Source organism: Symphalangus syndactylus, chromosome 7, assembly GCF_028878055.3.
Source record: "Symphalangus syndactylus isolate Jambi chromosome 7, NHGRI_mSymSyn1-v2.1_pri, whole genome shotgun sequence".
Taxonomy (NCBI): Eukaryota; Metazoa; Chordata; class Mammalia; order Primates; family Hylobatidae; genus Symphalangus; species Symphalangus syndactylus.
The window spans coordinates 98,993,564-99,017,563 of record NC_072429.2 but is presented as its reverse complement, the minus strand read 5'-3'; the positions used below and the strand labels follow the sequence as shown (position 1 = coordinate 99,017,563).

Sequence of the window (24,000 nt, the reverse complement as noted above, 5' to 3'; positions counted from 1 at the left end):
AAATTGTACATAGCCATATTTAAATTTGATGAGATGGTGTTTGCAACACTACATATAGTAAATGCTACACAAAGACAGATACTTCCCTTTTTTCATTGCCTTAGGAACCTTTATGTAGCACCAGAGGCTGAGCAGATCCAAAATAGTGAGTCTAGGGTTGAGGATTTCCCCACCTTTTATCTGCTAATATTGGTTCCTAAAGTTATACCCAGTGAGCAAAATGAATATTCTCTATACTAGATCATTTGGTTAGATAAATAGTGATTTCTTTTGTGCAACTTAAATTGTCTACCAAAATGTTCGAGTATTAGAAAACCATTGTAACTACAAAAAGTAGAGTGCTGTCAAAAGTATCTAAAGTCTATTAGGAAGAAAGCTTTAAAATGGATTTTGATAAATACTAGTTTCAGTTATGGGACTCCCATATATGTCCAAATAAAAATCAATTTTTTTCTTTAAAATTATGCTTAGAAAAGAGGGAGTTACTTCATTAAAATTTAGATCTTTGCAAAGTCATTCATGTTACTCTTTGGAGAAGGTATCATCTGAAGTATCTGTTCAATGCTTAAATGTACTAGAATGAAAGCTCCACAGAATAGGGACCTTGTCTATTTTGTTCACTATCCAGCACTTACAAGAGTATCTGGCACATGATAGGCACTGAACATATTTGTTGAAAGAATAAATGAGTTAATACTTATACAGGTTACTTAGAGCAAGTAAGGCAAAAAGTTTAACACATTTAGTTATTCATTGACGACCTTACAAGTTCCAGGTATTGAATAATGCAAAAATATCTTTTAAAGGATCGTTTTAAAAAAGCAGTCTAGTAAGCAGTTATATTGTGGAGATCATGGATGCATAAGTAGGCTAAAATTTCCTGTGACAGCATCCTGTACGGATTCAAGAATACTGCATCTCAGAGCCTACATGAAGATATCCTTTGGAAAACTGCCAGATGTTTTCCTTAAAAAATTTATACATTTTCCCCCTAAAGAAAAGTCTATGTAGTGTAGGGCAGCTGAAAGCAAGCAGAAAATCGAGTCTTACTGGCTTGAAGTATCAGGGGATGGAGTTAAGTGGCCAGAAATAGGACAAATCGCAGAAAGGAGGGAGTTATGGTAAGTAACTTCCAAAAATCTGTGGGTAAACTCCCTTCAGATATCTAGATGTCCCCTAGAACTGTGCTTGGGAGATTCCAAGGAGTTCAGTGGAAAACAACAGCTGGCAGGCAGAAAAAACTAAATAGAGATTTTGGCTAATGGCTTCTGCAGGGGTGACAGAATTTGGTGTTTGATTCCCAGCAAGATAGAAGGGATTGGTAAACATGGGTGCTTTCCACAGATCTACTCTAAAAGAGCATAAAACCAAGCTTTCAGAAGTTCGAGTTGACTAGCCAGTGACTTAATTGCCCAGTATAATAAAAGTCCTCACTCTTCAGGAGAAGATAAGAGACTACAGAGCCTCTATAAGATATCCACAATATCCAGTTTATAATAAGCAATTACTAGACATGTAAAAAAGCAGGAAAATACAGTTCATTCCATGTCAAGACTCCCTCAAAAATAGGTAGCAGACCCTGCAATTAGCAGAATTAGCAGACAGACTTAATAGCAACTGCAATATTTTAAGGACTTAAAGGGGGAAATATCATAATGACTGAACATGTGGGTAATCTCATCAGATAAATGGAAACTATGAAAAAGAACAATAGATGTTATAGAACCGCAAAGTACAATATCTAAAATGAAAATTTCACTGGATGGATTTAACAGCAGATTGGAGATGGCAGAAGAAAAAGTTGATTAAATTGAAGATAAATCAATAGAAATTTGCCAGTCTACTGAACGAAGAAAAAAAGATTACAAAAAAGAACAGTGCCTCATTGCCCCTGGGACAAAAATCAAACTAACATATAAATAATTAGAATTCCAGGAGTGAGGAGAGAGAGAGAGAGACAGTATGGTAAAAAATACTTAAAGAAATAATTTCCCCCAAATTCCTTTATTTGGTTTAAATCAACTTCAAATTCAAGAAGTTCAGTGAACCCCAAGCAGGATAGATACAAGGAAAACCACATCTAGACACATCTTTTCAAACTGCTGAACATCCAAGATAGAAAACAATGTTGAAGCAAGCAAAGGAAAAAAAGACACATTATGTACAGGGGAATTAAAATATCAGGAAAGATGACTTGTCAGAAACGATGGAGGCCAGAAGACAGTGTAATAACCTATTTTAAGTCCTGAAAGCATAAAGATAACCTGGAGTTCTGTATTCAGCAAAAAATATCCATAAAAAGTGAAGGTAAAATAACATTTTTTTTCCCCAGATAAAAGTTGAAAGAATTCATTGCTAGGAGACCTGCATAGCAAAAAATGCTAATGGAAGTTCTTGAGGCTGAAGATACATGACACCAGATGAAAAGTGGATCCACAAGAACAGGGATCCCCAACCCTTGGGCCACGGTGTGTGGCCTGTTAGGAACTGAGCCACGCAGCAGGAGGCGAGCAGCCGTGAGCCTTATTGCCTGAGCTCCACCTCCTGTCAGATCAGTGGCAGCATTCATTTCTCATAGGAGTATTGCGAACTGCACTCGAGGGATCTAGGTGGCACACTCCATATGAGAATATAATGCCTGATGAAACCATCCCCGCTCCCACCCCCCACCTCCATCTGTGGAAAAATTGTCTTCTATGAAATTGGTCCTAGTGCCAAAAAGTTTGGGCACCGCTGAACAAGAAAGAATGAAAAGTACCAGAAAGTAAATATGTAACAGTTAGGTTTCATCCTCCAAAAGAAGACTTTGTAAGCTTGTAGAGCAATGGAATAATTTATAAATAAATAAATAAATGTCAAAAATAAAAAATAAATTAAAAAATTAAATCAGTGTGTATGTAGGAGGTGGGGCATGGAGGAAAGATCATTATTCAGTAACTGGTGTTGAGGTAAGTGGCTAGCCATTTAGAAAACAAATTTTGATCTCTACTTATTCATAAACTATCAAATTACCAGTAGAAAACATGTGAAGGGATTTTAAAAATATAATCTTAGAGTGAGCAAGGCTTTTCTAAGGCTGATGTAGAAGTCAAAAGTCATAAAGAGAAAGATACGTGAATTTGAGCACGTTAAAAACTTTTGAAATTTCTACATTGGAAAATTGCCATATAGTCAAATACAATTTATACGTACACACACACACACACACACACACACCCCCACACCCCCACATGATAGCAAGGCTCTTTATTAAATAGAACTATGTCTTACACGTCAATAAGGAAAAGTGCTGCAGCAGGATATGAACATGTGCTTAGTTCACAGAAAGTGGAAATGTAAATGACTTGTAGTGAGACAATACTAAAAATATCTTTCCCATCAAAGCAAATGTTGCTCGTGGATTCCTAATCTCACATACAAATACATAGTCGTTAAAATTAAATTTGTTTTCTTTATTCTTTATCATCTTCTCAACATAAGCATGTGCTGAAGTTTAATAGCCTGTTATTCTTTTGTAATACAGAATACCGCATTTAAAATAGTCTTTTTTATTTGTCTTCTTTATTGACACTTTCACTTGAGTATAGAATAGCTTTAAGCTTCTGTAGTGACCAAGTTAGTGATCAGTAGAAACTCTGCTGGGAATTCTCTGTACCTGTTCTGTCTTTACTTAAAAAAAAAAAAAAAGAAAAAAAAAAAGATTTAGTCCTCTTTCTGTTCTCTTCAACAGTGCTAGTAAATATTGTCACATGCTGTTTTTATTGCATGCTTATTTTAGAAGTACCATACATCTGGATGTCAGACATCTAAAAAACAAAATTAGAAGACATAGGTACACTGCTCTTACATTTAGTATTTTGACCATCAGCACAAAATTACTGGATTTTCTCCATATTTTAAGCTGTTTGAGAAGTGACAGAAGAAACCTAATTTTAGCTGAATAACAGAAGCAAAAACTGTTATTTGACCATGTAGTAGGTTTTCCTCTTGGGAAGTAAGTGTTTTCTGTGTATGCAAACTTTTTGCCCTGCCTTCTTCATTTCCAGAATACCTTTCTAATGATGTGTAAATCATTTAGGCACGTAGGTGGCTATTAGATGCTGCTGAAGTGTTTATGGTTAGAAGATGTTTATTGGGATATTATAAATGTATAATTCTTGAAGTTGTAGTGTTGGGGTACTTAACATGTTTTACAAATTCTGAAGCACTTCTGAAGGTAAAAGGTTCTTGTCTTTCCACAGTTAAAAAAAACTGGATATAGTAAAGCCGTATGGCTTAAGGATCACAGAGTAATAGCAACTGAAAAGCATCATTCATTCATTTAATATTAAGCACTTGCTATAAGGTACACATTTTGTAAAGCACTAGGTTACCTTACATTCCATTTCAGCTAACATTTAGTATGGTGCTGGGTTTGTTAGGCAGGTTTAACACATGTCAATTTCACATTATTCTTAGAACATCTATTTGAGGTGAGTGGTATCATCCATATTTTATTGTCCTGATCACTGATTCAGGAATGTATGTTACTTAGGATATGATAACAAAAAATAGCTGAGCCAGGTCTTTTGACTCCCAAGTTCTCTTCTTTATACATACAATACTGGATGTTTTTTGTTTGCATGTCCAGATCTACTCTCATTCAGTCTTCTCTACCCTGCTCTGTGCCCCAGGAGGTTGACCTCTAAGGACTGCCTTAGAGGCAGTTGGCTTCTGGTTGGATTTACCCAGTGTGAGGCACTGGCAGGATATTGGAGAGCCAAAGGAATGAAACATTCCTTTTCTATGTTTAGGTATACAGATATCATTGTGTTGCAAATGCCTCCAGTATTCACTGCAGTAACATACTGTACAGGTTTGTAGCCTAGGAGCAATAATCTATACAGTATACCCTAGGTGTGTAATAGGCTATAACATCTAGGTTTGTGTAAGTGTGCTCTGTGATCACACAACAAAATCACCTAATGACACATTTCTCAGAATGTTTCGCAATCATTAAGTGATGCATAACTATATTTGTATAGATTGAGCTCTCTGACTCTTCCTTATCTATCCTGTGTTTGTGAAGGGAAATATAAACCGAGGGACATGAGGTGAAGTTTGTTTGAGTGAAATGTTTTTCCAGAAAACATATGTTAATTATGAGGTCAGCCATAGGAGGAAAAAAACACATAGAAAAAGGCACGTTAATCATGAGTTTCTGGGTCATGTATGTATCACAAAGTGAACATACCTTTGTAAGCACAGTGCATACTGCACATATTAAGAAAGTTTGGCTGGACACTGTGGCTGACGTCTATAATCTCAGCACTTTGGGAGGCCAAGGTGGGCGGATCACTTGAGATCAGGAGTTTGAGGCCAGTCTGACTAGCAGGGTGAAACCTTGTCTCTACTAAAAATACAAAAATTACACAGCATGGTGGCACATGCCTGTAATCCCAGCTGAGGCAGGAGAATTGCTTGAACCCAAAAGGTGGAGGTTGCAGTGAGCCGAGATTGCGCCACTGCACTCCAGCCTGGGCAACAGACCCAGACTCTGTCTCAAAAAAAAAAAAAAAGGAAAGTTCCCTTTGTGCCTCACCACAAAATGTAGCCACAATCCTGACTCCTAACATTGTACATTAATTCTCTCTGTTTGGAACTTTATATAAATAGAATTATACCACATACTCTTTTGTATGAGAGTCCTGTCTTGTGTTTAGCAGTATTTTCCTTTTCATTGTTTCATTGCTTTAGAGTATGAATATACCACAAATTATGTATTCATTCTACAGTTGATAAAATTACGGGTTGTTTCCAATATTTTGAATATTATTACTAATGCTATTGTGAGCATTGTTAAGTATGTCTTTTAATGTATGTGTACGTTCATTTTTCTTATGCACTCCTTTCTAGGAGTAAAATTGTTGGGTAATAGGGTATCTCTGTGTTCCAATTTGATAGATATTGTTAAACAGTTTTCCAAAGTAGTTGTGCCATTTTACACTCCCACGAGTAGTGTAAGAGAGTTCCCATTCTTCCACATCCTTGCTAACACTTGGAAATGTCAGTCTTTTAATTTTAGCCATCCTATTAGGTGTGTTGTAGTCTCTGAATGTGGCATTAATGTGTTTTTTCCTGATGACATGATGTTGAGCACTTTTCATATCCTTTTGTGAAATGCCTGTTAAGTCCCCTGCCCGTTTTTCTATTGGATTGTCTATGTTTTCTTATTGATTTGTAAGCATTCTTTACATAGTCTGGGCACTGTGCCTTTATTAGTTATATGTGGCAAAAGTCTCCTCCCATTCCCTTAATACTGTCTGTTGATTTTATTCTAGTCCGATATATCAGTCTTTTATTTTATGGTTGGTATTCTTGTATGTTTAAGAATTTTTCATTGAAATATAGTCTCTTTTGTCTCCTAGAAGCTTTATATTTAGATCTGTAAACCATCTGTAATTGATTTTCACACATGGGTGAGCCATCCATCCATCAAGTTTCTTTTCTTTTCTCAGGTGGATAACCAGAAGACATAGTATTTTTCTTTTTTTCAAGGCCATATTATTCTCAGTTCTCAGCAACATCACCTTTGTCATAAGTCAAGTCTCGTATACATATATATGACTTTTTTTTTTTGAGATGGAGTCTCGCACTGTTGCTCAGGCTGGAGTGCAGTGGTGCAATATTGGCTCACTGCAAGCTCTACCTTCCAGGTTCACACCATTCTCCTGCCTCAGCCTCCTGAGTAGCTGGGACTACAGGGGCCTGCCACCACACCTGGCTAGTTTTTTGTATTTTTAAAAGAGACGGAGTTTCACCGTGTTAGCCAGGATGGTGTCAATCTCCTGACCTTGTGATCCGCCCGTCTCGGCCTCCCAAAGTGCTGGGATTACAGGCGTGAGCCACCGCACCTGGCCTATATGGGACTTTTTCTTGACTACTTTCTGTTCCACTGGTCTTTATATTCATCCTTGTGGCATAGCACACTATGTTAATTACTGTAACTTTATAATAAGTCATTATATCTGGTGGTGTTAGAGCCCTTTCCCCACTTTGTTCTGCAAGATTGTGTAAGCTATTCTTAGCCCTTTGTATTTGCATGTATACTTGATGGTCAGTTATAAACAACAACAGAAAGACCTGCGAAAGGCAGTGAGAAATCATTGAAGTCAAAGTGATAATTACCAGAAGTTTTTTCTAAGATTTTAATAATAATTAGGTCAGCTCAAATCTAGAATCTTTTATTAAGGTTAAAGAATGCCCTTGTTGTTATTTCAGCATTGGTCTTGTAGTTTCTTATAGACTATTTAATAAATTGGCCTTATTAAAAAAACAACTACTAATGGTTAAGGAACATACTTGTTTGAAATTTCATATTTATAAAAATATACAAACTAAATACAATTAAATGATCTTGATTTTTTTATTTTTTATTTTTCAGAACATCCATGATAGCAGTCTTCTATAAATCGAACTTTTCAAGAATTCTCTGAAGGAACCAAGTAGGATATTCTTACATCATGACTTAATGTGAATGCAGGAACAAGAAATAGGTTTTATCTCTAAATATGATGAAGGGCTGTGTGTAAACACTGACCCTGTCTCAATTCTAACAAGCATTTTAGACATGAGTTTACATCGGCAAATGGGTTCAGATCGAGATCTTCAGTCCTCTGCTTCATCTGTGAGCTTGCCTTCAGTCAAAAAGGCACCCAAAAAAAGAAGAATTTCAATAGGCTCCCTGTTTCGGAGGAAAAAAGATAACAAACGTAAATCAAGGGAGCTAAATGGCGGGGTGGATGGAATTGCAAGTATTGAAAGTATACATTCTGAAATGTGTACTGATAAGAACTCCATTTTCTCTACAAATACCTCTTCTGACAATGGATTAACTTCCATCAGCAAACAAATTGGAGACTTCATAGAGTGCCCTTTGTGCCTTTTGCGGCATTCTAAAGACAGATTTCCTGATATAATGACTTGTCATCACAGATCTTGTGTGGATTGCTTACGACAATATTTAAGGATAGAAATCTCTGAAAGTAGAGTTAATATTAGTTGCCCAGAATGTACTGAACGGTTCAATCCTCATGATATTCGCTTGATATTAAGTGATGATGTCTTGATGGAAAAATACGAAGAGTTTATGCTTAGACGGTGGCTTGTTGCAGATCCTGATTGTAGGTGGTGTCCAGCTCCAGACTGTGGGTAAGAAGATATTGTTTGATTTTTCTTGAGTTAATTTTTTCTCTGTGGATAAAATAATTTGCTATTACTCAAAAGAAAAATTTTTACATGCTGGAGAATTCATTCAACAGACATGTTGAGTGCACACCATATGTCAGGCACTGTGCTAGGTGTTAAAGGCAGTGATCCTATCTTACTCATTTCTATATTGTCTCTGCATTACATACTCACTGAGCACTTTTAGAAGAAAAGGGTAAGGTGGTAAGTACAGGATCTAGTTGTATACAAAATTGATTTTCTCATCCATTTGGAGAATTTTTGTTTTGGAATAACAGATGAAATGATCAGGGTTGTTTGTGATGAGGGGGTTATTTGTGATCATAAATTAAAATGACCTTCTTCTTTATTTTTTTTTCTCTTTGTTGACATGTTTCTCATGTGAGATAAATGGCCCTTTTGAAAGGTACCTACCTTAGCATGTGCCACAGTATGATGTGTTCATGTTGATATACATAAGCATTTGCTAGTCTCAAGTTCTAGGGGTTATATAATACTGGATTTGCCTCAAGTTTTTGAATTACACATACCATATTCTCAACATTTAAAATAAAATAATTTTGCTTATATATTTGATTATGATGTTGGCGAGCAGCTCCTGTTTATAGAGTATTTATTGTGTACAGTTGTCAGAATTAGGGAAACAGTAGTCATATACTATTCAAGAATAGTAAAAGCCACAAACAATTAATGTGATACGTACCATACTATTAGTAAACCAGGGATTATAAGTAAGGTTTGGGGAAACCCAGAACTTCCAAGATTATCTGGGTATAATCTCAGAGGCAAGACTGGGATGTGAGTTTCATTTATCAAATTACAATTTCAACATTCATTACCTGAATCAAATCCACTATTTAAAAGTTTCTTGAGTAGTGAATTTTCAGATCGCATCTAACCTACATTCCATAATTTTAAATGAGAAAAGTAGTGTTTCCTGCCTGTGCAAATCCCAATTTTCCCAGGTATCACTAGCACTTTACCATCCACCAAGGATTTCCGTGTAATATACAACATTTAAAAATTACCTAATTAATATTTTATGAATTAGTTGTATGTAGGATTCAGATATTATTCATTATTAGATTTGAATTATGCTTCATTATTAGATTTGAATTATGCTGTCCTATACTGCAGGGAACTTGTACTATAATACAGATAAACAACAAAATATGTTATGGATGCTATCTAAACTGGGCCAAGGTTAGCTGTGTTTACAGGTGTAATGGCAGAAGCAAACTCTGGGACATATGCAGGGCTAAATTTTCAGGAAAAACGTGGGAAGAAAATAGGAATAATGAACAGTAGCTTTAAATAACTTGAGCAGAAGACAGTATTCTGACAGAAAAACAGCTTAGATACGATTGAATCGCCCTTGATCCCGTGGACCGACCCCTGCATAACGTTTTCACAGGTGCAAGTGTGCGTTTCCACTGGTGCACATGTGCAAGTTATACTCTTGAAATTAGAGTAGATTTCAAGTAGGATAGCAAATTTTAGTTTTAAAAAAACTTTTTGTGAGTCATAACAAATACTCCCATAGCAAGAGTTCAGATACTTAGGAATATGTCTATGTTTCATCTACAGAAAAGAGTGTGGTTTTTCTGTCTGTCCTTCATAGAACCCCAGGGTGCAATAGGTGCTTCATACATTCCTCTAAATTTTTAATAGCTTAAAAAAAAATCTACAACTGGGCGTGGTGGCTCATTCCTGTAATCCCAGCACTTTGGGAGGCTAAGATGGGAAGATAACTTGAACCCAGGAGGTCGAGGCTGCAGTGAGCTGTGATTGTGCCTCTATACTCCAGCCTGGGCAACAGAGCAAAGCCCTGTCTTAAAAAAAAAAAAAATTCTGACAATGATAAAACAAAGGAAAAGGAGACTTAAGTTGTCACAGCCTTTGGCCAGGAGATATTAAGACAATAAATCCAGGGGCACAAACCTTCTGGTCACTTAATTGCTGTATATTTTCTTGTACTAGGTTGATTGGTAATGTCATCATAATATATAGTTAATACTAGCAACCTAATTGAACACAATAGGTAGGGCTAAAGCAAATTATAATTTGTATAAGAACTTGATTTTAGGGGAAACATGCCAAACCAACTGGAAAAGGATTGATTATTCAACATACAGAATTATGAAAATTAGTTATTTGAGGGTGAAAACATTAGATTGTCACCACATATATTAAAATCAAAACAGATTACAGAGGTGTAGGTTATATAAATAAAAGGAAAAAATTAAAATAAAATATAGGTGAATGATTAGCTAACCTACTGCCACATTGTGTATTAAAATTGAACACACATTTATTCTACAACTGAGAATTTCAACTCCTAGGTAAGTATTGTAGAGAAAATCTTTACTTGTGTACCAGGAGATTTGTATAGAGATGTTCCACAATAACAAAAAAAAAAAATGTTCATTAACAGTAGAATAGATAAATATATTTGGTTTATTGGTTACCTCTTGAGAGTAAGAAGAGGGCATGTGAACTTCAGGGGGTAACCAAGTTACTTCTAAAGCCACTGATAAAGGTTCTGATTTCCAGTTCATGGTTAGTATACTGATACAATTTTTAATAGCATTACATTTCTTTCTCAAGTGTTCCAATTTAGATTGTGAGTTAATGATCATCCTATTGATAATGTTCTTAACTTCTGTGGTAGATACAGGAGTATTTATTTTACTGTTCTTTATAAACCCTTTTTACATGCGATATTTCTTAATAAAAATAATTTTTTTCAGAAACTCATACTTTGGGATATTTTGGCACATTTTCTTCTCATTGAGACTTCGTTGTTAAAAAGTAAAATGGCTCAGTATTAATATTTTAGAGACGATAATTCAAATATAAAATATCATAAAATATTAGAAACGCTTTACTAGACTCTGTTACTATGAAAACAACCACGTGATTATTATATAAATTTAACAAATAATTGTCTGTGATTAATTTGGCCATACATTAATTTTTGGTGTTATTGGTTGTCAGAGTCTTACCCACAAAGGACAGAGGAAAAAAAGTCACAGAGATTACTTTCGTGTATTTTCTTTTATGTTTGACTTATACTGCTCTGTAAGTTGTTATGGTCGTATTTCACATACTTGATGACGTAGGTTTTATGATTGTGTTTTGAAGAAAATGTCACCCAATAATATAAAATTTGTATGTATGCTTCATAGGATACTACACAAGCCCTCATTAAAAGTTAGCTTTACTTATTATGAGCTGTAAATACCTGATTTTGAGTCCCTGTCCTATCTTGTTGTTATAAGGATTAAGTGAGATCTTTAATGCTATTACTAGCAAAATTCCTAGCACACAGTAAGCTTGTCATTGCTCTTACTTACTATTCTTCATCTCTATTTCCAAAGTTTTGCTTTTTTTTAAATCAGATAATCATTCAAATATTTAATGCACCTATGTACCAGGAACTGGAGGTTTATTAATGAACACAAGACAAAAATCCTTGACCTATTGAAGCTTACTGAAGCCTTTGAAACACACAGAGGACCCCCCTTTTTAAAAATTAAAACCCCATTTTTTATTTAAATCTGGCATGAGAAATACTGGTAAATTTCTGAATATTTGATTTTTATAAAAATGTTTAGCCACGGTGCCAGGACCATAGGCATATATGTAGTATTTAACCCTTTTATTATATAACACACTTGAAAGGTTCTTTTCCAGAAATGCTAGATGTGAAAATAAGAACTTTTTCTTTTGCATTTGTTATTTATAGATATGACCATTTTCTGTATCTGACATTAATTTTACTTAAACATACAGTTTAACACACCTTGAGAAATACTGTCCTTACCACAGAGTAGAAAAGAGTTCTACCTGACCTGGTTTCCATTTAAGATCTCTTGGGGTTTCTGACCTAATATTCTTTCCACTCTTTTGAGGGCTAGGACTGGTCACACTTGTTTAAAGGATGGTATTTCTAAAAATCCCACTTGAGGAGGGGCCCAGGGGACCAAATTTGAGTGCTGTGATTTAACCAGAGTAAGTCTAGCTAGACAGCTTCTAGAACATGCCAGTCCTCGCAGGTTCAGAGAAAAATCCAGCCATAGTTAGGGAGAAAAATTGGGGGAGGGATCCCAGTGTGCAAGGAGGAGAAGCATAGAAGCTGCCTTGAATAAAAATATCTGATTTACCTTCTGCCTTGGAGTCCTAGTTTGTACATTGTCTAGGCAGATGAGCAAAAAGTTGTTGTTTTAGTTTCTATCACCTGTTTCAGTTGACTAAGGCCACCCTGCTACCAGCACACATTATCCCTGTCATCTCATGTGAGTTCTTCTGACTGCTGGGGAGCTTTGAATATACAAGAACATTTATTATACCGGGACGTAATTAATGATTTATTGTCTGTGAGCCTTCCAAGGATCCTCCAGAAAAGTTCCTTTTTGTTTTTGGAACCACAGGCTAACCTCATGCTCAATAAGAAATTGTTCAATGAACCAGCCTGACTGTATGCTACTAACATAACTCATATACATTTGGGTAATGTGGTCAACTATAATTGGCTTTGTGTAAGCTTCAGGCTGGTTTGCTATGACTTTTAAATGGCTTTCAATGATAACTTACTCCGGTGGAGAATATTGTTCTTAATGGATTAAAAAAAATAGGGCCATAGGCTTAGGGACTAAATAACATGTATTTTTAGAATTCTAATTAATGTCTGTGTAACTCATTTTCATCCTACAAAGATGTGTTTTAGCTATACCTTGACTATCTTTTGACATGCTGGAAATGCTGTTGTAGACCGGCCTTTTACAAATTTTGCAGAGATCACAGATCCTACTTTGATTTTATCCGGAGAAAACAAGTACATGGGACTTAGGAAACAGATTTAGGGTATAAAGAGCCCTAATGAATAAACTACATTTCAGGGGAAGTTGTAATTCATGACTAGTGATAAATTGTATGTGTTAGAACACACATACATAAAGATATTATAAGAATTAATAGCTTGAACTGAGAGAGCTATTTTTAATTTATTCTTCCTAACCATAAAATTAACCCAGGTATATTTTAACACTAAATAATTAAATATACTATGTGGGTAGTTCTTTGAAGTTTAAAAATCACATTTTCTATGTCTTCTGACAATGTAATAAACTTTAAGCATTTCAGATTTTGAATTTTTTGACTAGGGATGCTCAATCTGTATATTACTCCTATACCAAACATTGTTAGTTGATGCTAAGATTTTTGGTGGTGTTTTAATGAGTCAATAAAAATAACATTCTTTCCCTTCACCCTCATTCAAAACCATGTTAATATGTGACACAGGAGACATGTCAGCTTTCTCTAATTAGTTGACTAAAGAATGTGGCTTCGGATATGCAGCCAAAATGGCTTGCTAACACTTCATCCCTAAATTGGACAGACTTCCCCAACTAGTCTCAGGCATGTAGCCCTGAGAACAACTGAAGGCCTCTCCTGCAGCATGTAGTGGAAAAAAGAACAGAATGCATCCTGTCTGCAGGATGCAAATCCTAAAAAAGGGAACCAGGAGATGAACCTCCCTTTGTCTAGACCTTCTCTCAAGTATATTAAGTCATTCCTTTTTCACTGGAATAATCAAAACATTAAAGTAGAAACATGAGCTTCTTGATTCTGATATAAAACTTGACTGTTCCCCTTAACTGGATCAAATAATTTTGGTATTTCTGATAATATTTTCTTTCTGTTCTTACCTTTAAAGAACAAAGTAAGTTATTTAAAGATATGTTAAAAGCTTTATGCTTTAAAAAATTATTTTGGACTTACAGATACTTTTTCTTCATTCTCTTTTAATCGACAGAAGTGACATGAGAGACAGTGTCATTTTTAAATCAAAATATTTTTTGAGACTGTCATGTCGTTCTTAGGATTACATTTCATGTTAGGTATGTTTTTTTTCTTCTTACTTGTTCTTCACAAGGAATTTGCTCCAGGTAGAATATATCACCCTAGCTGGTATCCCTACTTGCTTGATGTTATCAATAGTATAATTTGTAAAACATTAGTACTATGAAATTTTCCCAGGAGATATTATAAATGACTTAATTTAAATAAATTAAGAAAATACTGCATACTATGTACTGAACATTGGTATGTTAAAAATTGTTTTAGCAAATCCTATAATAGAAAACAAAAACCACTTTAATTTTACTTGGCATTTTCCTAACTTGACCACTGAGTTCTTAGTGTGGATCACCTGTTAACAATGCAGTGAACAGAAGATACTTCTGGAGAGACAGCTGTTTCAGCCCCTTCCTGTCTTCCCCACTTTCTTGCTGTCCATCCACTCCTAGGTTAAGCATTTCAAGTACAGTAGCTAGAGACCTTCAGCTGAAGGATAGAGAAGGAAAGTAAGGCTTGAATTAAATAATGGACCATGGAAGGAAATGGAGCTAACCACTAAACTAAGGTTTGGGGGCTGTTTGAGCCAGAGATGTTCAGTTATTTCCATGACCTTATTGAGCCTGTTCTTTTTCCAAATAACACTTATTATACCAGAGCAGAGAGACTCCTGGAATTTTCTATAAAGCAAGTGTCTTGTATTTAATTTACTTTTACCATTGCTTCCATTATAATTTGGGAGTTATTTTTCAATGGAAAAGAAATTCGGCTCCCACAAAAGGAAAGTCATCTTCAAGAGGCCTGACAATCTGTTTTCAAAATGTGTGAGTGCCAGGTACATTTAATTCCTTGATATATTACAGAACGTGCCTAATACTGTTATGGTTAGGGTTGAATACATATGAATGTGAAACACCTACATAGGAAGCACTCAATAAGTGTTAGTGTAAGAAAAAACTACTAGACAAACTGCTCTAACTTTTGTTGTCAGATTATACATTTATGAAAACATTTGGTCAGTATTATTAAAGTAATCCTGTTTTTCTTCGGAATTTGTATAAATTCAGTAAGACTTGAATGTTTAGTTCTAGGGGTAGGACATCTGACCTTTTCCATTTAAAAAATACTGAGAAGTAGCATAAAATGTTGGTACTTTAACATTTGAGTAAATATAACATGCCATGAACTAAACTCTCCTTTTCTCTCTACCCCCGTAACCCTACCTCTCCTCTGTCTTCCTCTCTTCTCTCCTCATCTCTCTTCACAGACACACAAACACTACATATGTATAATCTTATTTTAATCTCACAAGTCTTTTTATTATTTGCTAGTTTTGGGGATATATTTTGACTAAATGCCAGGTGGCCAAAGTCAGGTATCTCCATCATAGTATGATGAACTTCTGGGATACAAGAATAAATGGAAATTTTTATTTAATTTTTAAAAACTAGCAATCAAGGGCCAGGCACTGAATGGAGATTTGTTCAAATCCAGCCCTGCCCCTTAATGACTGGCCAGTTCACTTTATTTCTTTTAACTTCAGCTTCATTACCAAAGTGGAGGAATTATGATTATAAGTAATCATAGGGAGCATAGAGATAACAGTGCTTTAAGACAGCTATCTTAAGAGATTGGAGTTATGAAAAATTCAAAAATGAAATCAGAAATGAAGCCAGGAGTGGTGGTTCACACCTGTAATCCCAGCACTTTGGGAGGCCAAGGCGGGCCAATGAGGCCAGGAGTTCGAGACCAGCCTGACCAACATGGCAAAACCACATCCCTACTAAAAATACAAAAAAATTGAGGCTGGGTGTGGTGGCTCACACTTGTAATTCCAGCACTTTGGGAGGCTGAGGTGGGCAGATCACTTGAGGTCAGGAGTTCGAGACCAGCCTAGCCAACATGGCAAAACCCCGTGACTACTAAAGATACAAAAAAAATTAGCCAAGCATGGTGATGCGCGCCTGTAATCCCAGCTACTTGGGAGCTTGAACCCGGGAGGCGGACGTTGCAGTGAGCTGAGATTGTGCCAGTGCACTCCAGCCTGGGCAACAAAGCGAGACTCCATCTCAAAAGTAAATAAAAAATAAAAGTACAAAAATTGGCCAGGTCTGGTGGCTCACGCTTGTAATCCCAGTTACTTGGGAGGCTGAGGCGTGAGAATGACTTGAACCTGGGAGGTGGAGGTTGCAGCAAGCCAAGTTTGCACCACTGTGCTCCAGCCTGGGTGACAGAGTAAGACTCTGCTTAAAAAAAAAAACAAAAACCTGGCAATCACATATTAAATGTTTGACATGATAATGCAGGATTGGTAATTTCCCCTACACTACCAGCTATTAGTTTGCTCCTGATAAATATACCGTGTATATATGTGTATTTTATACTGTGTATTTTAAAAATTCTAAATAGATATTCACTTTAATATCATCACTATTCATATAATTCAGGAAACTTTTATAGTAATATATTTTATAGGAGGAACACTGTATTTGGTGTAAAGTTTGGATAAAACTCAAAAATCTTGTTCTCTATAAAGCAGCCATTTTCATGAGTTTAAGTCTTCAGACTCAGAACTTGTAAGGAATTATCATCTGAAAGCAATTTATGAAGCTGTTTTAAAATTTAATTATTGAGAAGATCTGAACAGAGTTAGAAATACAAGGAAAATTTTGAGAAGAAAATATGCTTTAGGTCCACAGTTTTCTCTGTTTTCTTGCCAAACCCCTTCATGTTTTTATGGAAATTGTACCAGATTTTGGAACTTGTCATGAAATTTTTAAACGGCAAGGTTGATGTTCTGCTTTTAATTCTTCTTGTCAAGAAGAAGTACTTTTTTTAAACTTCATTAATTTTTTTTTACTTAAATCATTAATTAAAAATTAGGTCAGTTCTTAAAAGTTTGCATAGTGCTATGAATACTAGTATATTGAGCAGCCTTCTACAAAAGTTAGAATTATGTGTAACCTAATTTCTATTAATCTGCCTTGTATATTTTTATAAATATTTATTTGCTTAGAAACGATATATTCTTCCTAAATTTATATAGATAAAGCACTCTCAGTGTTCATATTAGCTGTAAATTGTTCTCCTGTTTAATTATTTGAAAGTTAAGTATGTACCTAAATTTGGCTTTTACAGTCATCACAAAGATAATAGCATTTTACTCTTGCAACATACTGGACATTTATACTTAAGTTACTCAGTTTTCCAGTAAAATGTTACCATATAAAAGATTTCTATTGTTATGTCTAAAATGCCAACCAGTATTTATTTTAAGATGATTATTCAGATATTAATATTCAATCCTAATAACACATTATTTATATTATTTACGTAGAAATGATAGTCACTTGTATGATCACATGGTCATTAGTCAAGCACAAGTGCAGGGCTATGAGAAATGTCATCAAAGCAGCCATTTGCTTATTTGGCATTCTAAAGGCCAAGCCCAAAGCCGAAGATTATTTTGGCTGAATACTGAGGCTAAGCCAAACTAAACTGAATGCCTATTTTATGTATGGGAAAACTTAGTTGTTGGGAGATAATGTAATTTACTTAAAATTACACAAGTATTAAGTGGTGGAAGTAGAATTTGAACTGGCCACGCTAAAACTACTTTGCTGCCTTTGTAAATTGTAACTGACTTCAGAAAATAGTTTTGGCATTGTCTCCTGCATACACAGATTTCACCATTCTGCCCCTCCTCTTTCCTTCTTCCTTCCTTCAGTAAAAAAGGTAGGTAGAGAAAAAGTTTGGAAGAGAATGCCATTTCCTTTTCACTGATATTATTGTTTTAAAACAAAGACTACACTTTAGCTTATAGATACTTTAGATTAAAACTTTGATTTAAAAAAAGGGTCTTTTTTCTTTATCTGGGACTGCAATGAATAAGCTGTCTTGGAAATTTTAAAGCTTAGGGAAATGAAGCTTTGTTAAATTACCCATTGCTGGTTATAAATTGCCTTTAATTCAGTCCTGTTTGAACATACCTATGATAGAGAATGGTAACTAGATAATTGGTCTATCAGAAATAAGATGGAATTTAAGATGTGTTTAAAGAGTACGTGGTACTTGGGAGGCTGAGACAGGCAGATCACAAGGTCAGGAAATGGAGACCATCCTGGCTAACACGGTGAAACCCCGTTTCTCCTAAAAATGCAAAAAAGTTAGCTGGGCATGGTAGTGGGCGCCTGTGGTCCCAGCTACTCGGTAGGCTGAGGCAGGAGAATAGCTTGAACCCAGGAGGTGGAGATTGCAGTGAGCCGACATCACACCGCAGCACTCTAACCTGGGCAACAGAGCGAGACTCTGTCTCAAAAAAAAAAAAAAAAAAAAAAAAAAGAGTGTGGTACTAAGGGACCAACAAGTCCAAAAATGGAGGGAACTCCCTGACTCTTAAAATCCTGCACAATTTTATAGAGTATCTTGAAACTTAATTGCAATCTCAGTTACAATTATTACTTAAATTTTATTGACAGCTCTGAAAACTCCCCTAAATTTCCAGGCAAAAGGAAATGTATTTACAAAAGACATGCATTGATAAAACTTGATTGTTGCTGCTTTCAAAGGGAATTAGAAACTTCTAGAAATTTTTAAATTGAAAGTTTTGTGGGGGTAATGGTAGATTCACATGCAGTTTTAAGAAATAAATCAGAGATCCTATGTACCCTTCTCACTGTCTCAGTGGTGCCATTTTGCACAAGTTATAGAACAATATCAGAACCAGGATATTGGCATAGATACAATCTACCAATCTCACTCAAATTTCCTGATTTACTTCTAGTTATTTCTGTGCAGTGTATTTAGTTATATGTATTTTATCATGTTTAAGTGTGTGTATCCACCACCACAGTCAGGATACTGAACAGTTCCGTCACAACAAAGATGCCTCATTTTACTCCTTTTTTTTCTTTGTTTCTTTTTTTTTTTTTTTTTTTGGTACAGTGGTGCGATCTTGGCTCACTGCAGCCTCTATCTGCCTCCCAAGTTCAAGCAATTCTGCCTCAGCCATCCAAGTAGCTGGGATTACAGGTGTGTGCCACCACTCCCAGCTAATTTTTTAAATATTTTTTGTAGAGGTGGGGTTTTGCCATGTTGACCAGGCTGGTCTTGAACTCCTGACCTCAAGTGATCTGCCTACCTCGGCCCCAGAAAGTGCTGGGATTACAGGTGTGAGCCACCACGCCTGGCCTGTGTCGCTGTGTTATAATCACATGTACTTCCCCCCACTCTTTCCCCTCCCCAGTCCCCATTCCTAATCCTTGGCAACCACTAATCTATTTGACACTTCAAAAATATTATATAAATGGAATCATACAGTATGTAACATTTTGAGATTGACTTTTTTCACTTGGTGTAATTCTCTGAAGAGTCACCTAAGGTGTTACTTGTATCAATACTTTCTTTATTGATGGTAGTGTGTATGCACTATAGCTTATTTAACCATTTACCTTTTGAAGGTCATCTGGGCTCATTCCAGTTTTGGTTATTATGAATAAGGCTGCTTTGAACATTAGTGTACAAGTATTATGTGAGTACAAATATTCATTTGTTTGGGATAAATGCCGAAGAATGCCTAGAAGTTAAGTCATAAGTTTTTAAAGTGTCAGAAATATTAACTCGGAAAAAGGTATTCGTGCTAGTCATGAATCTACAGTTCTCAGTCTTTAATCCGAAGAAAAAAAAAGTTTTTTTTTTATTTTTTAGCAGGAGATTGGCACCAAAAACCACTTTTGCCATGCATCTTAGGAAGAAAAATGTGTGACTTCCGCATACATACAAGATTATCACAAAATTTATAAATTGGCACAGTATGCCATTACCTGGCAGTTAAAACTTACCTATAGTCATTACATTTTTAAACAGGCAATCTTTTTTTCTTTTAACTTTTTCCACTTTAACAAGTAATTGTAGAAAATCAGAAATGTATAAACATATAAACAAGAAAATTAAAACCCAATACCAAGAAAACCATTATTAAGATTTTTGGTGTTTTTCCTTCTAGTCTTTTTTTGTGTGCATACAATACTGTACTAATTTAATATGGTTTTTTATAAAATTGGGATTAGGCTAAATGCAGTTTGGTATCCCACTTAAAAGTTGAGGAAGAGGGGCAAGAGTTGAAAAACTACCTGTCAGGTACTGTGTTCACTATTTGGGCGACAGAATCATTAGAAGCCCAAACCTCAGCATCATGCAATAGACCTATGTAACAAACTTGCACATGTACCCCCTGAATCTTAAAAAAAACCCTGAATCTAAAAAAAACCCCTGAAAGTTAAAAATTGAACTTTTAAAATATTTTACGCCATTTATATGTCTTCATTTGTAAACTTCATTTTCTCCCATTTTTATATTGGTGAGATTGTGCTTATGACTGTTTGCTAATGTATAAATAGAAAATGTTTTCCAGGAATAATCTTTAGTTGGATACTTTTTGAAATGAGTATCTCTTGTTTTATGTCACATTTTAAATCATTTTTCTTGTTCTTTCAAGATATGCTGTGATAGCATTTGGATGTGCCAGCTGTCCAAAATTAACTTGTGGGCGAGAGGGCTGTGGAACAGAGTTTTGCTACCACTGTAAACAGATTTGGCACCCCAACCAGACCTGTGATGCTGCTCGACAAGAGAGAGCCCAGAGCTTACGTTTGAGAACTATACGTTCTTCATCCATTAGTTATAGTCAAGAGTCTGGAGCAGCAGGTATTTATGTCTAATTTTTTCTAATAAAATATTTGACACAAAACACTAGTTATTTTAACTTTTTAAAGTTAAGTATTCCTGTTTTCCTTTCACTTGCCGAAAGTGTTTTTAAGCACATTTCTATCCCAGAAGCACTCATTCTTTTCTATGGAAGAAAGTGGTTCTGAAATTAGAAAGATTATATTGTCCAAGAAAAAAGGAAAAAAGGAAGTGTGATAATTTATATAACTGATAGCCAAAGATGGTCTGAAACTGTTGATTATAAAGGTATCTGTCCAGGTGTGGTAGCTCACTCCTGTAATCCCAGCACTTTGGGAGGCTGAGGTGGGCCGACCACTTAAGGCCACGAGTTCAAGAACAGCCTGGGCTACATGGTGAAACCCCATCTCTACTAAAAATAATTTATATTCCTGCCAGCAGTGTATTGAGATAATCATGTACTTTATGCTACTAGGAAAAAAGTCTCATGAAATTTTAACACAGAGTGTTCGACATTTAATACTTCTGTAACATAAATGTTTTTTTATACTTGTTTGCTGATTGATTTGCTTCTCTTTCCTAAAGATTTGTAGAACTCAGTAGTAGTAGTATTAATTTGTAGGTATGGGTCCAGAAGCAATTCAGAGAGGACCTAAATATACCTAAACTGTTCCCTTGAAGAGTCAGCAGTAGCCATTGGGTAGTTCACTTGGAAATGATATTCCTCTCCTCCAAGTGGGGGGTGTGTATTTATTGGTCACAGAACACACAGTCATACAGAGCAAGAGAGAATGACTCTGAAATCAGACTGCCTGAATTCAAATCCCACATTCTGTACTTACTCCGTGTGCAATCCTGAGCAAGTTACTTGTCTCATCTTTAAAATAAAGATACTGGCCAGTCACGGTGGCTCATGCCTGTAATCCCAGCACTCTGGGAGTCTGAGGCAGGTGGATCACTTGAGATCAGGAGTTCAAGACCAGCCTGGACAACATGGTGAAACCCTGTCCCCACTAAGAAAATACAAAAATTAGCTGGGCGTGGTGGCGGGCGCCTGCAATCCCCAGCTACTCGGGAGACTGAGGCAGGAGAATCACTTGAACCCAGGAGGCAGAGGTTGCAGTGAGCCGAGATTGTGCCACTGCCCTCCAGCCTGGATGACAGAGTGAGGCTCTGTCTCAAAAAACAATAATGATAATAATAATAATAATAATAAAATAAAGATACTAATAATGCTTATATCCATATATTTGAAATATTTCCTGGCTCATAGTAAGTGCTTTTGCTATATGAGGTAGGGGACCTTAGAGAAACCATAGTTATTTCTAGAGATTTAAGTGTGTCTGGGCTATCATTAAATTAAAAAATGACAGAAATGGCTTTTATTATTTTTTAAAATAAACATCATGATTTAGTTATCCAAATGAATATTGGTCTTCCTCAACGTAGTCACCATGGGAGTTTTTGTGTTTATTTCAGCAGTGCTTCCCTGGAATACCTCATTGGCATAACTTTTAGGATATGTCAGTTTAATACCAGTTTGATTTCTGAGAATGATTAAAAGTTCTTTTAGAGCTAAGTCTAGCAGCTAGAGTATCATACCAGGTTGGATTATTGGTTTGGTATAGATGCAAAGTAAGATGTGACTATATGATCATGAGCAATTTTTCTTTTATATAAAGGAGCTTTGAGGGTAATTATGAAAGAAAACCTTACCAAATAAATGTTTTGAGCCAAACAATAACATTGTTGGAATAAATAGTCTCAAGGTGATTGTTTAAAAAAAAACTTCATTTGGAATTTGTTCCATGTTTGTTTAAAAATCTTGGCTGGGTGCAATGGCTCACACCTGTAATCCCAACGCTTTGGGAGGCCAAGGCGGGAGGATCGCTTGAGCCCAGGAGTTCGAGACCAGCCTAGGCAATGTGGCGAGGCTCCTTCTCTACAAAAAATTTAAAAAATTAGCCGGGCGTGGTGATGGGCATCTCTGGTCCCAGCAAGCCAGGAGGCTGAGGTGGGAGGATCGTTTGAGCCTAGGAAGTCAAAGCTGCAATGATATATGATTATGCCACTGCACTCCAGCCTGGGTGACAGAGTGAGACCCTGTTTCCAAAAACAAGAGGAAGAATTAGAAGTGCAGTGAGGGCCGGGCACGGTGGCTCATGCCTATAATCCCAGCACTTTGGGAGGCCGAAGCGGGCGGATTACTTGAGCTCAGAAGTTCTAAAACTTCAACAGCCTGGGCAACATGGTGAAATCCCGTCTCTACTAAAAATACAAAAATTAGCCAGGCGTGGTGGTGTGCGCCTCTAGTGGTGTGCGCCAGCTACTTGGGAGGTTGAAGTGGAGGATTGCTTGACCCCAGGAGGTGGAGGTTGCAGTGAGCTGAGATTGTGCCACTGCATGCTAGCCTGAGTGACAGAACAAGACCCTATTAATTAAAAAAAAAAAAAAAAAAAAAAAATGTAGTGAACTTGGCTTCTCACAGACTTGTAGAAAGTTAAAAAGGAAGCTACCATCTAAATGGTTTTATTACTATTATTCCAGATACTTTGGTATTGTTTTCTGTATCATGATAGTCTGAAAAACTAGTTTTACTTTTAATATTAATTGGTATAATAATTAGTTGTTTTTTTTTCCCCAGTCACTGAAGATAAATGTGTGCTTAGTTACATAAAGTACATTAATATTTGTGTTTATAAAATAATATAATATTTATAGTATAATGTTTATATTTGTCTTTAAATTGTGACAGTACTGCATCCACTTGAGGCTCTTTCTTATAGCTACTAGGAGGTTTATGCACTTGGAGTTAAATTTTAAATGAACCACATATTTTTCATTTTTGTTACTGTAGTTTTCCCATTTTATAAAAATAAAATATTTAATTGGCTCCCCACTCCTGCCTCTGTCCCCTTACCACTACCACCCTAAGAGAGTATCATTGTTAACATTTGAGGACATGGTGTTTTGTAACCTGTTGTTTTTTCTTAATATGACAATGGCCCATATTTTAGCAGTAAACAAAAAGATAAGATGAAAACCTAGCCAAACACTGTAAATAGAAATGGGAAGCTTTTTCACGTTGGGGAACTGTGGCTTAATTGATTCTTGGGGAATGGGGGATCAACTAACCATAAACAATTTCATTTAGGATTTTTGCATTATGAGGGTATTTGGAGAGAAATATATCATCCTATAATGTGCACAGTAAGTTTTTCCTAATTTGTT

General features: G+C 35.9%; 1 protein-coding gene across 16 annotated transcripts in view; it reads left to right on the top strand.

The window, feature by feature from the left end:
- The window catches only part of RNF19A (ring finger protein 19A, RBR E3 ubiquitin protein ligase), a 93,786-nt gene that overhangs the window by 14,862 nt on the left and 54,924 nt on the right, over positions 1 to 24,000 (top strand). For all 16 annotated transcript variants that reach the window (XM_055286892.2, XM_055286894.2, XM_063642883.1 and 13 more), the window contains exons 2-3: positions 7,424 to 8,190; positions 20,582 to 20,790. In XM_055286892.2, coding sequence (XP_055142867.1) covers positions 7,517 to 8,190; positions 20,582 to 20,790 — 883 coding nt within the window. In that variant the 5' untranslated portion in view covers positions 7,424 to 7,516. The remainder of the gene's footprint in view (positions 1 to 7,423; positions 8,191 to 20,581; positions 20,791 to 24,000) is intronic.